At 39.3% G+C, this 18,730-nt stretch overlaps 2 protein-coding genes across 2 annotated transcripts; one reads left to right on the top strand and one right to left on the bottom strand.

Moving 5' to 3' along the window:
* Positions 1-308: 308 nt before the first annotated feature.
* rps23 (ribosomal protein S23) lies at positions 309-2,145 on the bottom strand. The gene is made up of 4 exons (XM_036559881.1): positions 2,081-2,145; positions 828-987; positions 616-736; positions 309-501 (listed from the first exon to the last, which is right to left on the bottom strand). The coding sequence occupies exons 1-4, from the start codon at positions 2,082-2,084 to the stop codon at positions 355-357; spliced, it is 432 nt and encodes a 143-aa protein (XP_036415774.1). The 5' UTR covers positions 2,085-2,145; the 3' UTR covers positions 309-354.
* A 2,971-nt stretch (positions 2,146-5,116) lies between these two features.
* atp6ap1la (ATPase H+ transporting accessory protein 1 like a) lies at positions 5,117-18,537 on the top strand. The gene is made up of 7 exons (XM_036559616.1): positions 5,117-5,249; positions 12,154-12,194; positions 13,802-13,887; positions 14,633-14,874; positions 15,743-15,793; positions 15,898-16,141; positions 18,102-18,537. Exons 1-7 carry the CDS (start codon positions 5,146-5,148, stop codon positions 18,336-18,338), a joined length of 1,005 nt encoding a protein of 334 aa, XP_036415509.1. The 5' UTR covers positions 5,117-5,145; the 3' UTR covers positions 18,339-18,537.
* Positions 18,538-18,730: the final 193 nt, after the last annotated feature.

Here is an 18,730-nt window from a genome sequence, read left to right as displayed (position 1 = left end):
CTGTTTGCTGGGCTCCATGTACTACACTGAGAACTCCTGAACTGGACAACTGAACCAATAGAATATGCCCTATACAGGAGTGTCCAGTTCTGGTCCTGGCGGGCCAGAGCCCATCAACACACACTCAAAAACACACCAACCACAGTTTGAAACAAACTTCTGGGTTAAATCAGGTGTGTTTGAGCATCAGTCACCAACCCCCCAGCACCAGAACAGTCATTCTATAAGGCTTTATCTGTGAACATGACAAAGTTCTCATCAGGAATTATATAATTCAGAATCAGAAGTTATTAAAAACAAGACAACCGTTATTGTATCTGAAAATTTTCCATTTATTGTGTAATGGGCATGTATTTACGACCTAGGTCTCTCCTTCTTGCCTTTGTAGAGGGCCAGGAGGGAAACGTTGGCCACCTTCACCACCTTGAAACGTACACCAGGGATATCACCGACGGCATGTCCCTTACGACCAAATCCTGCCACCAGAACTTCATCGTTTTCCTGCAGGGCAAAGAAAAAGCATGTACATTCAGAACAAGGTACCATTAATTAATGTATCACTTCCAACAGCACTGCCAAACACTCCAACACAGGTCTTCAAAAACCGACACCTACCTCAATGAAATTCAGGCAACCGTCATTGGGGACGAAAGCAGTAATCTTCTTGCCATTCTTGATCAGCTGGACCCTGACGCACTTCCTAATAGCAGAGTTAGGCTGCTTGGCTTCAACACCACTGTGAAGGGACAAAGGAAGGGAATTGATAAGTGTGCAATAACGAGCATCAGTATGAAAACATTGTTTTCGGGAATTAAGACATTACTTACACTTTCTCAAGGACAATTCCTTTGGCGTGTGAAGCTCCTCCAAAGGGGTTAGCCTTCAGGGCGGTGCCCAAATTGGCCTTCTTGTACTGCTTGTCGTGCCATTTCTGCTCACGGCGGTGGTCCCGCAGCTTTCTGGCGGTACGAAGTCCACGACACTTGCCTACAGCAACATAAGATTTAAGCCGTAAGATATATAGTACACATTACAAGTAGTGCTGTCCACTGACAATATTCAATTCATCCCTAATGACTGACTTTGCCACCCATAAACCTACATGGAATTAGAACAGAACAGGGTTAATATTTTTAAAAATACACTAGATATTGATTACATACATAATGCTCATAAAATATCAGCACCCCCAGTGGAAAGTAGTTTAGTTGTGTGTATTTACATGATATCCAGTACCATACACTGAGTCATTTCCTGTGTGCTCCACGTTATTTTAAAAAAAAAAAAATTCTTAAATTCATTTAAATTAAATAAAAAGTGTGCTTTCTGGAAAAGTAGTGTTGGTTTGTGTCGAGTTACACTTCACAATACTGCGCAAAATTTACTTTAATGTAATTTTTGTACGAGAACAATCAGTCAAATTAAACCAAGCTGACAAGTTTGTAAGCTTTTTTCCACAAAAACATCCATCACTAAAAGTTACATTATTCGACTGACGGACCTCCTTCAGAAACTTCTAATTCCTTAAACGCTCCATTTTAAGAAACTGCCATATTCTCGATGTGTCGTTTGTCTTACAGAAACACGAGAATGTTCGTTGACATTTCTTACACCGTTTTAGTGCCCAAGAACAAAAATGTGGCCCTAAAAAACAGCCGTTAGTGGAGTTAGCAGGCGATGCTCTCCGCTCGGTACCACGGGCCTTTACGGCAATACTGAAGACGCCTCGGGAAGCAAGTTTATCAACGGAAAATTCACTCTGGACCCTCAAATAAGTCTCGCCATGAAAATACATCTATTATCAGATCTCGTTCTCTACCTATAATCAATATCCGCTCGGCTGTCTGTGTTTTTAATAAACACCGCCGCCTCGCCGCAGCCTAACATGGCGCTCCTGCTCTCCACGTTGTCTTACAGCAATTAAACACAACAAAAACACCGAAAATACGCCTCAACTACACGATTTACCTGCACAACCCGGTGCATAAGACTTTTAACTGTGTGAACATGTGAGTATGAGTGTTCAGTTGCGCCTTAAACTGCTGTTTTAATGAGTTTTCTGAGAGGCTGAGGGTCGTACCCATGCTGGAGGATCCGAGTCCGGGGAGGAAAGACCGAGACCAGCATGCTTCGCGCTAATGGCTTCTCTCACGTCCCCCATAGGTGTCCACAAGAACGCCCGCTCGTCTTTACACTAAATTGTCTCTTAATTGAAAAAAAAAGTTTTTTATTTCCCATATAAAATTTACATACTTAACAACGACTCATACGCTGTGAGCTTGGTTTCTGATTACAGGAGCTGCGCTTGAAATGTGAAAAAAAGTTTATGAAAAAATTTTCCACCTGATCTTAATATCATACCTACAGCACATATAGAAGAGGCGATGATTTGAAAATCTGCGTATTTCTCTTCCACGTCTTTAACGTCTTAGCGCAGTTTTGTTCAAAGTAATTTCGTCAAAAAACGGAAAAATCACTTACAGTGAAAGAAATAATTAAGAAAACATACAACCAAAGAAACTAAATATGCTGAGGTGCTACATAATATAATTTTATAATTTGAAATATGACACTGTAAACATTGAGTGCACAGAGTACAACTATAATAATAATAATAATAATAATAATAATAATAAGGTAGTATAGTTGTAAATATTGGCATACAATAATTAATCTTATATAAAACCAAATAAACTAAAGAGACTCTACAATCTAAAAGGAGTTTAGGCCTAAGACAGTGTTCCCAGACATGGACTAGTCTAAACCAAATCATAATCATAATTCTAGTAGTGATTTATTATTGAAAATCCATTTTTGTCTGCATTTAGGCTTAATCTGGCTAAAACAACTTAAATTAATGTTGTACTTCATGAATGGTGAACTCAGATGGTTTTACTGTACTTTTTCTAAACATTGTCGTCATATCAAGCTGTTCTCCTGTCTGTTGCAGGATGTTTCCCCTGCAGAGATCGCATACTAATTTACACACTGTTGTGGTGGGGGAGGTGTGCAGTGCAAATCTGGGTCATTGCCTCGCTGAACAGCAGGTGAGTCCAAACATATTAAATTACCTTGCTCATAAAAGCATTTTTATAATGGTCTTATGATTAATTAGCACATTTATTTCATTGACTTTACAGATTGATTGAGTTCATTGGAGGAGGAGGAGAAAGAGGAAGAGAAATGGTGTTTATAGTATATGGACTATTAATGTGTCGATGGTGATGTTGAACCGGTTCTTCTCCATAAATGGGTCGAACCAATTCAAACTGAATCGAATCTCTTGGGGCAGCATCTATGCGATGTATTTGTTTATGTTGTAGCCAGACATCGGCTTATACAATTTAAATAAGACTCTGTAATTTAACGTAATAACATCTCAGTGTGTAATAAAAAAATTCGTACACATTAACCATGCTGTTTTGGGGGCCCTAAGCAAAAAACAAACCCTTTATGTTTCCACATGTTCATTGTGTCTGTGAGCTGTTATTTTCTACCATGCTCTGAGAACAAAGATAATATTTGTACTGCAACACTAAATTGTCCAGATGTGTGATACTAACCAGCAACTAGTGAAAGTGAAATAGCAGGAGTACAAGAGAGACAATTCAACAAACCAGTCAGGAGTCAGAATTAAACTAGCAAGAAAATATTTCAGCTCGCCAGTCACAGAGCAAGACGCAAATTCCTCTTCAATCACAGTCACACTGATATTTTCACTAGCCCAGTAGATTACTAGGATAAATAATTGAATTTAGTAAATCAGATCGCAGGAGGAACAATTTAACAGCCCAATCAGATCTCAGATGAGAAAATTCAACAAGCCAATTACATTGCTGGATTATTATATAATGTTCACTAACTAGGCCTAAACAATAAATATTGTTTATTGGTCACAGACCCAATGTCAGCAGCAGAAGCATCAGAAACTTCCACTAAGTCTATGCAAATAAACTTCAGACAACATTGCTAGCTTTATTCCAGCCTCAGACGCCCCACACGTACACAGACGGTCTGATAACTACTGCACTGTATTAAAAAAGGTTGTGAATATTATGGCATCACTTGCTTAAACGTTATTGAAGAATTTTAGCAGCTAGTAAATAAGATATCCTCACATGTTCGCCTGCTCATATACATTACAGAGGACAATGCTTTGTGGTTGGATATGTTGCATGTCGGTCAAATGTCCTTTCCTGTCAAAGTAGGTGGTTTGTGGCCATGTTAATGACAAAATGCACCAGACTCTCTTAAAGGCAGAAGCCTGCGAGACGATTCTCAGTTTGATGTCTGTTGTCCAGGGCCCCTTTTGATTGAGACCCCAAACAGTTGTAAACCAGTGTTTCTTAATCCTGCTCTTGGGGACCCTCTGGCACAGTTTCCACTATTACTTGCCTCAACAGAGCTGCCCCAGCTCATGAAGGCCTTGATAATTAGCTGATTATCTGGATCAGTGTGTTAAGGCATGGAAAGTCGGACACTGGGTCCCCAGGAGTAGGATTAAGAAGAACCCTTCTGTAGACTGTAGCTTCCTTTTTTCAGTTACATATTTTGCCCAGCCTTGCACTCACAGACAATTAGCAGCAGTGGGTATCAGACTCACTTATTGAATAGAAAGTCACTGTAAGGATGAGAACGAAGTGGCTCAAATACCACTGTGGGCTTCCATGCACGAAAGTGAATCGTTAAATCGTCTTGAAAGAAAGTTTTGGTTGAACCGATTCGAACTTCCCATCAAGTAAACGACGTTCAATGCATTAAAACGGACAATTCGAAAGAATCGGTTCGGTGAAATGACTCGTATGTCCCGTCACTAAAACCACATTCAATTGATTGAAACGTATAGTTTGAAAGAATCAGTTCGGTGAAATGACTCGTACTTCCCATCACTAAAACTACACTCGATTCATTGAAAAGGACAGTTCGGAAGAATCGGTTCGGTGAAGTGAATCTTTCTTCCCGTCACAACTGTGTTAGCACGTTCCTCGAGAAAGGGTGGGCGTGGCCGTGCGCTTGGCGATCGGCGCGTCCGAGCTCTCATTGGCTGCCGCCCACGTCAATCGCCGGGGGGCGGGGCTTTCATTGGCCGTTGCTGGAGTGAAAACGGTCAGTCGGCGTCTGTGGCGAGCGCGCGCGGACGTACACATGGCAACACGGGGGCGCGCGATGGCTCTGGCTTTGTTTTCATTCATTTTCCTCCAGATTTTTCCTTCGTCTTACCAACAGGCTCCTGCGTTCGTCGACAAGAGGTGAGCTTCATTATTTAAAAAAGGAACCTACAGTGTCGGTAAAGGCTCAGCCTCAATGATGCTGAAGCAGTGGGAGCATCCTGAAGCTACACTCGTAAAAAAGGATGGTTCTTCAAGGGTTCTCCTTTTAGAACCATGAGTTCTACATAGAACCATTTTGATGCTTAAATGGCTCTTTACATGGTGAAAGTGTTCTTCAGAGTCGTAGAGAATGTGTTGTGTATGGTTCTAAATAGAACCTTTTTAAAATGGTTCTGTATAGCAATAAAAAGGGTTCTTCTATCTTTACAAGCTTGACATTGTAACAGCCTGAAGAACCATTTCACCATGCAAAGAAGTATTTAAGCATGAAATGGTTCTATATAGGACTTATGGTTCTAAATAGAACCGTTGCCCTGCCTAGAGAACCCTTGAAGAACCATATTTTTTAAGGGTGTAGAACAAAAAATAGTTTGTACGCCCCTTTGTGTTAGGGTTTCCTCAGTAGGGTGTTTTAAGCTGGTTTGCTGGGTCGAAAAAGCTGCTGCTCTGCTTGTCTTTGTGTGTTGGACTTGCACGCTGGATCTGCAGTGAAACTGAACGAGCCTCTGTCAGTGAAACCCAAGAGAAAAATCCATCGCTGGCTGCTCTGAAGGCATCGGTTTACAGGGCCAATCCATAGCTGCTCCTTAAAATAAGCTTTCTGTGGCAGGTGGGAGCCTTTCTGATGTTCTAATGTTTGGTGCACATGTAATCCAGGGGGGAGAATGATGATGCACAGAAGACAATAGACCGGTGGAGGAATTGAAGGTGGAGCAGGGAACATGCCTTTAGTGCAGAGATGCTGATGGGCATCATGTGAGAGGGGCTGGTTTTCTGATTTCTAGCCTGTTTCAAGCCCACATTGTTTTCTTGAGCTGCTTTATGGGGGATCATCTAAATCTTGATGAGTGCATCTCCATACAGGCCTGTGCAGCTTTATAAATGCATGTTAAGGGAGTCAATACGTCTGAAATGATCCTGGCCATGTATGGAACACGTACAGAGTGACTCCTTTAATGATGCAGTATATTGCTGACCTGCAAGCCATGATGGAGGAACTTTTAGCGGAAAGAGCTTAGACGATTTCTAGATGAACACAATAGATAACAGGTGTAATACGTAGATATGTAGAGCTGTATAAAACATTGGTCACTGAGCCGCATTCAACTTTTGGTGGGAAAAATCATCCATATGGTGATCAGTTCAGATGTTTCAACAAGATGGCAGAATGTTGTTTCCCCTATATCCACCAGATGGTGCCTAAAGTGGATGTAAATGTAAATTCCTTTGATTTGTAGCACAAATCTCTCGGTTAAAGCTGAACGACTGTTGTTGAGTGATTCAAATCTGGTCGGGCATCAATCACCCCCTGGTGACGGCCTATATGGAGCAGACCACATACACTGAACAGGATTCTGTCAGTTCCAAAGAACAACATTGCTTGGAGGTTTTTAATATGAAGCAAATAAATCGCAAATGTGAAGGTGAAGATACAGATTTACCTTATGTTTACATAAAAAAATAAAACATGGCTGCATACAAAAAAACAGAAAAAACACGGTAATATGTATATAAAGGAACTAAAAGCATAGAGAAATGCTGTGATGAGTATTGAAAGGCAAGTACGTTACGTCAAAAGTCAGAGAACAGCCTTCTGTTAAGTTGTTAAGCAGCAGGAAAGAAAGGAGAAAATATATATTTAACGTAAATTTCTACATAAGCTTTAACAGCTAAATATAATATTTCAAAGAAATCTGCAGGGATATTTTTCCACACCTTCAAAGTTCAGTCTTAGAAGTTGGTTTTGCATTTTCTACTTCTCAGGTATTCCAAACACATTCAGTGATGTTGAGGTCTGGACTCTGGGGTGGTCAGTCCATTGTTCAGCTTCTTTGTTTGATGTGTCCGTCTCCTTTTCTCAGTGAGGTTCTTCTTGACAGCTACACATCCTTTCTGACCCATAGCGCTGAGTCGTCTTCTCACAGTGGAAGGATGGACAGAAACACCTGTGGATGTTTTCAGATCTGAAGCAGCTTGAAGTGCTGTTTATCTGAGGGACAGTTTTGTTGGTCTTCCATGTCCTACATGGTTGTTAGGAGTCCTTTTTTTCTCTGTGTCTTTTTAATCATTTTTGAACTCTAGTTTTGAAAACTCCTGCTTTTTCACTTATTTTCCTTTGACTGTCTCCTTTTTATATAAGCGGATTATCTTATGTGTAATCTTTCTAGGAATATCGCCTCAAAAATGAATTAAGTAATGGCTGTTTTGACTAGAAATGATGTAAATGAATAAATGGAGGGTGGTCTCTGCACTGGTCTTTTGCACTGTACTGTACCTTTTAACTGAGTCCCCATCTCTTTGGCCTTAGGCCTTTTCCCAGTGCAAAAGCAGTACAGCTGTCTGAGTTCAAACAGTATTTGAACCTTTATCACAAGTATGCAGTTCTATTAAGCAATCAGTGAAGTAGAGAGTGTTAGACCTGTCATTTATCAGTATGTTTGCTGTTTACCTGTCCACGTCTTGTCATATATATCAAAAGATTAGACTCTATACAGACTAATAGACCTTACTGCTACCATATGTCCGACTTTAACGCTACTTTTGCTGTTTGTGACTTCTTATTTCACTTTTCTTATATTTGCTCCTGCAAACCCCAAAGTATAAGGATATGTCAGTTACTTTTTATTGCATCCAAATTCAATAAAAAGACCTGAAATAAAAAGATAAGTGGCAACATATTGAAGTCATCAGGCTCTTTCAGCTGGAGCATCCCGAGATGAAGGAGGTTTACAACATGTAGGCCACGGCAGGCTTTAATGCTGCATTAAGAGATTTTATTTGGTGAAGAGCCGAGGTGCCGTCGCAACTTTAAAGATACGCGCACTAATCTTCTCCCATAGGCGCGCTCCCTCCGCGCACAGCAGGGCGAATAAAGCAGGGTTGGTCAGCGGATTCCATCGATTATATAATTGCGCCGCCGCCAGCCCGACTGGCCCACATGTTCAGGTGCTGTGACGCAGGCACATCCCTTAAGCCGTCGTTGGAGCTGAGAGAAGGAGGGATTTGGGCTTTTTTCCCCCCACTTTTATCTACATTCTCATCATTCCCAATGTTTGAAAAGCCCTGTTTTGCTCAGGGTTGGTTTTTGGGGATGCTTATGTTGCCAAGTGATTTTGTCGCATAGGACTCAGATAAATGATTACTCACTGTTGGGCTAAATATAGTTATGTAACAATGGCATCTGCCCGCAACAATAACACAGAAGCACCGCCGCTCCTCCGTTTGCAGCTGAGACGCAACGCAGACGAGTCACGAACGCCATTCATCCTCAAATCACGGCTGAATACACATACGATAAGATAGTTCATTCATAATTCTTGTCATGCTGCAGCGCCTGCTACCATCTAGGGATATAAGAGTCATGCTGTTATTAGTTAATATGTCATGCAAAGGTCTTGTTTGAGTGCACAGTTGACTTGTGAGCCCAAGGACAAAAGGATTGCGATAGCTTAGGCCATTAGAGGACTTCAGTCCAACACACTGACCCTCAGACACTTAATGCTCCCCCTGGGCTCTGATTAGTTGAAACAGGGATATTTGAGTCCTAGTACACAGTTTGGGCCCATCTCTGCCTTTGGATGGTTGTGTTAATAAGATGCCTGCAACATCTAAGACCACCCTTCGTTTACTTAATGTCCAGTCAAATTCAAGTTATTCATTTTTCACCATCAGGAAATGGAGCAGGACACATACATTGAACACTTTTTGCCTTTATTACAGCTTCCATTCTTTTTTAGTTCCTTATTTTATCCTATGTATTCTGCAGGGATGTTTTTCCACACCACCAAAGTTCAGTCTCAAAAGTTGGTTTCAGTGATTCAGTGATGTTGAGGTCTGGACTCTGGGTGGTCAGTCCGTTGTTCTGAGAACACCAGCAGCTTCTTTGTTTGATTTGCAAATTGTCTGTTCTCCTTTTTCAGTAAGGGCTTCTTGATTTACCTCACATCCTTTCAGACTCCTGTTTTTTCACTTATTTCCCTTTGACTTTCCTCTCTTTTATGCAAGTGGGTTATTTTATATCTAATGTCTTCAGAAATATCTCCTGAAAAAATGAATAACTTGTACTTATAGGCTGTTTTGACTGGACATAAATAAATGAAGGACAGTTTCTGACTTCTGCATGGCAATATAAGTTAGGGTACGACAATGTAAAGGTTTTGATGTGCTACTGAAGACTAGGAACACCATGAGCACTGACTCCTATAAATACATGTGACAAAAAGGGTTCTTCAGGGGACCAAAAGTAGTTCTTCTTGTCCTGCTCCTGAAGAACCCTTTTTGGCCTTTGAACGGATGGTTCTTTAAAGAACCATTTTTGTAACTGCACATTTTTGTGAATGTGAACAATGAGCTTCATTCTCCAATATCATTCTAAGTTTTTTCTTGTGTTCTTGAGAAAAGAAGTCTATGTCAGGTTCATGGCGTGTTCCTAAACTGCAGAATTGTTCACACCTATTTGTTCTTGAGTGTGCGTAGATTCTGTTCTTAACTAAGAACAAATCCCAGAACGGTTGATGAATGAGGCCCAACCTTTTTTAAGGTTCCACATAATGTAAAGGTTCTGTACCATCTAGAGGTTTTTCCTAGGGCTACATGTCCAAGCCTAGAACCATTTAGAAACCTTTATTTTTAAAAGTGTGTCATAGTTTGATAGTACATTTAAACTCTTAAAAAAGATGGTTCTTCAAGGGTTCTTTAGCAAAGACAGTGGTTTCTATGGAACCATGAACATTCAAAGAACCATTTGCATGCTTAAATGGTTCTTTGCATGGTGAAATTGTTCCTCATATTAAGAATGTGTTGTATATGGTTCTACATAGCACCAAAAAGTGTTCTTGTATTGTTACAAGCTTGACGTCATAACAATCTTAAGGAACCCTTTTGGTGCAATATAGAACCATTTTCAAAAAGGTTCTATATAGAACATAAATTCTATATAGAATATACAACACATTCTCCAACAATCTGAAGAACCATTTCACCATGCAAAGAATCATTTAAACATACACCATTGGGCCTCATTCACCAACTATTCTTAAGTAGAAATTTCTTCTTAAACCCCACTTACACAGTTATCACGATGAATCTGACATTTACCAGTGTTTTCTTATTTGGGATTTGTCGTTAGGTAAGAACAGAATCTACACTCACTCAAGAGCACAAAAGTGCACGTCATGAACCTGACGTAGACTTTTTCTTAGGACCTTTCTTAAGAACAAATTTAAGAAAAAACTTAGGAACATATTGGAGAATGAGGCCCATTGTCTTTACTAAAGACCTGTTGGAGAACCATCTTGTTTAAGAGTGTAGAGAGCTGTAACAGAACCTCATATCTCCAAAATGACTATATAGGAGAGAGAAAAACAAACATTTTTGCATTGAGTGCATGTAACAAAATGTCATTCAAAATCCCTGCGAACCGTTTCTGTTGGCAGATCATGAAATGTTCACACAATATATAATATGGTAAGGTTAAAGGGGAATTTCACTGAATTTTTAAAATTTCTGCATAATTAAATGGTTAAAATGTAAACAGTCATTCAGAGTGTTTTGAAGTGAAATGCTCCTTTATAGAGAAACTTCCCGAATCAGAATTGTTCATAGTGGTGGTGATAGGAACCAGATGTCCCTCTTAAAGCTCTCTCACAGAAAGTTGTTACATGAAATGGTTGTGAATACACTGCATGATGTCTGACACATTGTTTTAAATACTTTGGAGACAATTTTGGCCTAAAACATATTAAAATCAACTCATGGCTAGACACATGCAAGTCCCTGTGAGGCAAAATAGTCCACAAATAAAACTGGTCAGTAAATAAAATGGCAATACTTGTGTTGTAGACATTGTGACCCCTGGTTCCTATCACCACCACTGTAAAGAAATCCAAATCTGTAAGTTGCTCCACAACAAACCATTTCACATGAAAACACTCTGGTTGACTTTGTTTACATGTTAGTGAGTGAAAAATGCAGAAATTTTGAAAAATCTGTGGAATTACTGTTTACATCTTGCTTGTTAACAACAAAGCACTCCTATGTGTCGCACAGGATGAGTATATGCCAAAGACTATACATGTAAATCATGGCTGTCTTAAAACCTCATATCTCTGAAATGGTAACTTTATAAGTGGAGCAAAAATGTTCTTAACTTTTAATCTATTTGGTAAGTGATAAAATGTGAATAGAACCTCGATATTGGTTATATTAGTGTGACAGATGCAAGGAATTGGTTTGGGTCAGTGATCGGCTCACCCACTACTCCGATTCCCACAAGCTGCTCCACTGACACAGCTTGGACATTCTTTATGCTCCAAAGACAGGTGGTCAAGTCTTAACCTGTGCCCTCCTTCCTCCCTGCTTGCCAGAACTGGTCTTTGCTGCTTGATCCCGCTGACCCTTAATCACGTCTTAGAAGGCCTCTCGGCTAAACTCCCTTTATCTGGCATTATGGTGGCGATTAGGATGTTTCAGCAGTTCATCTTAGGATAATCCCAGGCACCGCTGATAAAAACAGAACAGCAAAGTGCAAAAATGTCCTCAATGAGGTGTTTATTCCATCTGAATGTGATGATGTTTTGAGCCTTTCACACCGTCAAAGACAAAACTCTGTCAGGCGCTGTGTTCTCCGGTGTTCAGCTAATGCTTAAATCCCATCTGCTTCGGCAATCCTTGAAGACTGGATCAAAGCGGATGAAACGGATTTAGTTGAATGTGCCGTAAAGTGACGTTATTATATTGGAGTTTCTGTAATCCTGGAGAAAACGGTTAAAGGACCTCAAACTCAGCATCATTTTAATCATTTGTTTCTTGTTCCATTTTACAGTTCAGATGACTCCACATCCCAAGACCACAGAGTAAGAGAAAGTGAGTTATTTTGATATGCACAACACATCATCTAGTGTTTTTGGCCATTTACACAGATTCCATTTTGTTTAGTAGTATTTTGTAAGTAATTATAATGTTCTTGTGCATCGTATGCACTGTATGTGGGTCAGTGACATGCATTTTTGTGTACATGTCCTTCAGTCTTTATTAGATAATTTAATAAATACATGATGTATCAAAATTATTATTATAAGTGAATACATTGTTAGTGCGTCAAAATAAAATTTGTTTTGGACATTTAGGCTTCCCAAAGTCTCACAATGTCAGATGGTGCAACCATCCAACCATATACACAGATTAAGGTAACTATTAAAAATGAATTAGCTCTACAATCCTAAAACATAGTTTGGTATGATTTTATACTTGAAACATTGAAAATCATCACATGTTGCAAAACATGGCCCCTTTAACAGTGGTCAACTTGCAAAACTTTGGTCCATAAATTCTGATTCTATCAAATGTCATGCACCACAACTGACAACAGAGACTTTTATTCTAACGTGCTTCTTGCATCATTAAGAATCCAAGTGACCTTTATCACAAATATTTAAAAAGGTCATTTTAGAGTTATGGCAAAAGGAAAATCAGTGAAAATGTGTTGTTATTATCATAATAATGTTTATTTATTTAAAAAAAATCATGTATAACCTTGAGTTCAAGGACAAAAATTATATGGGTGTCCAAGTACAAAATTTAGTTTATACACATTTTCAGCAGTGGTAAATATATTTTTATTAATGCGTGGTTGTGCCACTTTACATTTTGTGGGTAGTAAACTAATGATGCTCTTTTAAAATGAATTTATTCCATTTGAAGCCATGAAACAATTTCACACTTAGGAGATTCACGCTGATAGTAAAAAAAACACCATATCCTTTTTGATAAGAACATTTTATTTGTCATTGACTCATATATGGATACACATGCATAAATCACTGTTACTATGGTCGGTACTATGTTTCTATTCTATTCTATTTAATTCTATTCTATATAATATTATAAAATATATTACATTCTACATTTTTTACTTTTTTTTCCATGGACTCAAACAATTTTTGCCTGATTTCAGAAAAAAACCTTTGATTTAACAGGCTGTTTTTGTCACTGTGTCTAAGACTGATATCTGTAAATGAGCTCTGTTCTGATTGTGACTCCTTTGTAAGTAAGATTTGGCTCGTTAAAAAAGCAGTCCCGGTTGAAAAGTACAAAGCAAACTGTTAAATTTCGACTGAAATCCTCGGGGGCTTTGGACCCCAGCCACTGTTTTCAAAAGTCTAGATCTGAGGCTGAAATGCTACATTTGTTAACCTTCTCTAGCCTAAATGAGTCTTATGTGACATCACAAACATAATGAATTGAAAACTTGCTTTTGTTCAGCTTAGTTTCCATGCATGGACTGTATGGAGTGGGCAGTGAAGGATGTGTTTTGAAACTTATGTACATTGTCAGTCAAACTCTTATTTAAAAAAGCAAGCTTTTTTTCCATGATATGGGCCTTTTAAATCATATCACCAAGACATATATGCCACTCGACGACCTTATTATTATTATTATCCCTCATATTCCGCGTCTGTAATAATCCACAGATGGAGTGGCTGGCGAGAGCCGGGGTGGCTCATATGGGGACGGCTCATTGTTCACGGCGGAGAAGCTGCTCAGACAGGCGCTGCAGGTGAGGCTCTGCCAGCGCACCAATGTGACCTTGGACTGGCACTGGAGTGCAACTTTTGCTCCAGACCAGATGAGTTTAATGCCACACAGATTGCAGCGTCTCTCTGGAAGACAGATTAGCAGAATCTAGACATTTTTAATCACAAATTCCCTGTTCTGAGCGAGTCTGAAATACTGCTCCTATAGGAAACATTATACTTTCATAGAAGCCTCTGATTAACTGGGCCATATTTATCAAACACTTCAGAGTAAGAACACTGATCTATCAGTTCATGTAATTCTATTCAGTGTAAAAGGCATAAGCTGATCCCAGATCAGCATTCTTACCCCAGGGGGGTTGATAAATTTGGTCAAATGTCATTACATGAACATTAAGGGTATGTAAACTGCACTGATGCATCAGTATGAAGGTATTGAGAATGTATGTAAGAAGTATGTGCATATTGTTTGATGAAAATAAAAGTCTTTGGCTATTTTTAAATGTAATTTTCCCCCCCAAAAAGGTTTTATTGGCTATATTCCAATACTGAGTATTTCCTACAGTCACATTTGTGGATTCAGTGTATTTTTCTAAGTAGTTCTGAAACGTAACAAATTACTGAAACGTGAAGACATTCAAGACTCCATGCTGCACTGAATCATTTCCATAATTGAATAATACTGTTACATAGTCAGAGGCTTCCAGTCCTAATGTACATGTTAAGTAGGCGAACGTGTGTGCATTCAAATCTGTTTATCTCTTTTAGCCTCATGACTGGCGGCCACAGTCTCCTCCTCGGAGCAGGCGAAAGTTGCTGCAGTCGGCAGGAATCATGCCCTACTCTCCTCTGAATGTAGCTTACAATGGCAAAACCTGCATTCTCTTTAGGGCCAGGAAGCTGGCCATCAGATACAGAAACCACACTTTAGTAGACCTGACCGAGAGGGCTTTTGGCCCTGACGCACTGGTGGACACCAAAGGATCATTCTGCAGCAAAGATAAAGCCACGTAAGTCGAATTATTATTTTTTTCAGGGTGAATCTTCCTCACATTATCAGTTCTTAACTCACCATCACAACATTTGCTTAATACTTCTAGGAAATTATATCATTCTGCCCAACAGACCATAAGCACTTTAGATTTGCATCTTCACTCATCTCTCAGATAAAGAGGCTTTAAGAAGTGGACAGTCGGGAGGCCTTTGGTGATTTCACATGGATTGACTCTTATGTGAGAATGATGCTGAGAAATTATTCAGAAATTTGTAAGGGATGAACATAAATCTCTGAAAAAAAAAATTCTAACCTGTAAATAAAGGCGGTTTATTTAAAGTTTAGTTCATACTTTATTTTGATTTCTTTTCTGACTGGAATACCAGGGAGGTTTTAATGAGTTATTTTCGACAAGTTAAAGGCTGAACCAATACCCATTATCAATATCTCAAGTCATCATCATTAATAATATTAATCACACAAGTACATGATTAATTAGTTATCTAATAAATTATATGAAGGCCTAGATTATGCTTACATTTTGTATTTAAGGTATTTTTTTCCCTTTTTTCATATTTCAGTGTCAACAAATGACAAAAACATGGAAAAAACCTAAATGTTTTTCTTTCCACAAAATGAGACTATACACATAATAATAACTGTCTGTCAAATTCAAATCATAATAAAATCTCCTCTTTTTTCTATAAATGCTGTCATCGATCACAAGTTTAGAACCTGTTTTTTACACAGAATACTTCTCTTTTTCCAAGAGTAAGAAATAATGCTTTTGTTATTACTTGTTGTGGGATTAAATTCCATTACAACTCAGGGTATAACTCTGATTATAGATATAACTGCTATAAGTGCTTGTGCTTTTTCTTTAGACTCAACCTACGTTTTGGAGATGTGGAGGACCTCAGAGGCCTGTCCATCAGGTCAGTATAGTTCTTCAGTGCTACTGTATAATTTAAAATAAAGCCATTAAGGACACGTCTTCATGCCAAGGAAACACTTGCATCTCTGCATTGTGTTTCATCAGACTGCAGATGTCCAACACTTTCTACGAGTCAGCAGGACAGAACTGGTTCACTCTGGACAGTGTTCACATCCACTACAACTGGACGCACGAGGCCACGTTCAATGCGACTGACGTTTATGCTCCGTCCACCAACTCCTATCACTGCCAACATGTCAGCAGCCTCCAGAAATACGACACGCTGCTGGTGCCCAGCTCCAACACTGACAACTCAGCAAACTGGCATATAACATTCACTGATTTCCAGGTAAGCATGCAACAGCATTCATGAACACGTATTTACTTAATATTAAATATTTGAGTATATGCTCTATTAATATTGAAGTAGTTGGTCAGGATGCAGTGTAATAATTACAGTTCACATAGAAATCTTGGTTGTTGTTTTTTTTTGAAGAGGATACCCCAGCCATGGCATGCAGGATACATGATGTAACATGCACTGCTCTACTATCTGGGCCACCCCACTAGGGACTACTCTGTTTTCCCAGGGACATCTACAAAGCATTGCTTACATTGGAAATGAGATTTAAATTGAGCTTTGGGGTTTTCTGTTGCGATATCTGTCAAATATGAAGAATTTGCTCAATAGTCAAAGCATAAATGTGTTCTTTTCTGGTTAATGTTGCCAGGTTGACTGGGCCAAAATCCATTTCAACCTAATTACATACTGTAGAGCACAACCTAAATGAGTGTGTTACTAATTTCAGTTTACAGTTCTGTTTATTTTGTGTGAATGTGAAAAGTTACAGTTTAAACACTGTTACACACTGTTAGGATCGATCAGATATAGTTTTTGTTGTGTAAACATGATTTTAATCTGATTCATAGGCTAAGCAGAACGCCACCATCAGAAACAGCTTCAGCAGAGTAGCCAGCTAGCTAGTTAGCTAAAATACTGTTGCTCTGTTTGTCTTGAGGTAACATCTTGTTGTGCTTTCTGCTTTTGCCTTAATTGTAGGGATAGTACAGTAGGAAAAATGATGATAAATCCTATAAAGTATAAATCCTATTTGGCTGTGCTACAGTATTTAATGGTGTAGGCTACAACATTAGCTTACCTAGCTAACAATGTTAAGGCGGTGAACTTTCTGCTAAGCCTGTAAGTTTGATGTTTATCTCTGAAAACCTTGATCACACAACGAAAATACGTTTAGTCTAACCTTACAGTTTTCACACGCATACAAATACTGACGATAATTTGCATTTGAGAAATGTAAAGTTGTGTTTTGTGTTGAGCTCTACAATTTCACTACAATTTTCTTCAATTTCTCTTAGCTTGCAGTGAAGGCTATGACTTTAACACAGCTAGTTAGCACCATAAACCCCTTAATTTCCCAAGTACATTACATCTTAAAGCTTACTATTCAGTAATGATATGGACAGTTCCACTAACAATTCCAATTATGTCATTATAGCTTTATAGCAGTGAAGAATAGAAGCCTGAATGGTGGGTCCTTAATATTCAAGGGGTTAAAACAGCTTAAGTCAGAGAGCTTTCAGCTTAGCCTATCAGTTTAGTTAGTCCCTAAAAACTTAGCCTATTAAGTTATCCCTAAAACCCTCGATTACACCTCTACAGAGACATTTACACCTGCTCTGCTCTACCAGTGTGACCTTTGTAAGCATGCACAATAAAAATGTATGTATTTTGACAAAACCTGAACTGTGTGCAATCCAGTTTCTCAGTGTAGGCCTGTCACAATAACCACATTTTAGCTGATGCTTAATTGCCGGATAAACAATTGTAATTAACAATTTAATTGCTAAATAATCAACTATTAAAATTCATGCCTGAAGTGGCCACATTAGCTATCTTGCTTCCTAGCTATCGATACTTAGTAGCTCGCAACTGACAAGACATTGTTCTAGTTCAAATAAACAAACAATACTCACCGCTGCCCTCTAAAGGTGTTTTAGCACCAAATCAGAAGTGAGAAGTTAGACCGTGATCAGTAAATGCATTTTCTGGTTTCCTGTGTTTATAAGAACAAGAAGAAGCACCTAGCTCCCATTCTGTTTGTTGTGAAGAAATTACATGACTGTGAAAGCAAAACATAATTGCAAAAAGCTCAAAAATGGGATTTTTGACAATGTTCTGTCCAGCCTTCAAACAGTATTATATGAAGGATGTATTTGTGTGCAAAGCATGGATATATAAATTACTAGGCTTTCTTTTCACCAAACACTGCTTTGATTTCTTTCACCAGATCCAAGCTTTCAACGTGCAGTCCAGCAAGTTTGCCTCAGCCAGCGACTGCGCCACTTTCTTCACCCCGGCCATCCTCATGGGCCTCATCACCTCCCTCATCCTGCTGCTCGTCCTGGCCTACGCCCTGCACATGGTGGTGCACCTGAAGCACATCGACCGTTACGAAGAACACAAGACCACTGTGTACTTTCCTCGCAATACGGAAGTCGAATGCACAGAGAAGAACAACCTGTAGACCTCCAGGATCCTCCTGAGGACCTCCAAGCAGAGAGAGGGACAGTTTGGCTCTGAAGTCCGTTCAGTGAAAGCCGACGGCAGGCTGGAAGCACTTCCTTCAGAGCTTTTCGGCTCTGACTGCGCTACTACACTCGCAGGATTGTGGTGGGACAGTGAGAGTCCAAAGCTGATTCCTGTGGGATTTTCAAGCTCTGCTGCATTACGGTGGATTCTGAAATACCGAGATTCATATCTGCCAGCGTTCAACAAAAAGTCTTTGATGGAAAATGCCGTTAGAGGCCCGTGAGCAGAAGAACTGCAGATGTTTTTTGAATGAAATTCAGATTAGCACAATATCCAATGTACCTTGAATTTGCATCGTCTGTCTTAGCATATAACTTTCTGGCAAGG

The sequence above is a fragment of the Colossoma macropomum genome, unplaced genomic scaffold, assembly GCF_904425465.1.
Source record: "Colossoma macropomum unplaced genomic scaffold, Colossoma_macropomum, whole genome shotgun sequence".
Lineage (NCBI taxonomy): Eukaryota > Metazoa > Chordata > Actinopteri > Characiformes > Serrasalmidae > Colossoma > Colossoma macropomum.
Note: the sequence above shows the minus strand (reverse complement) of the source record. Positions and strands in the feature narration are given on the sequence as shown.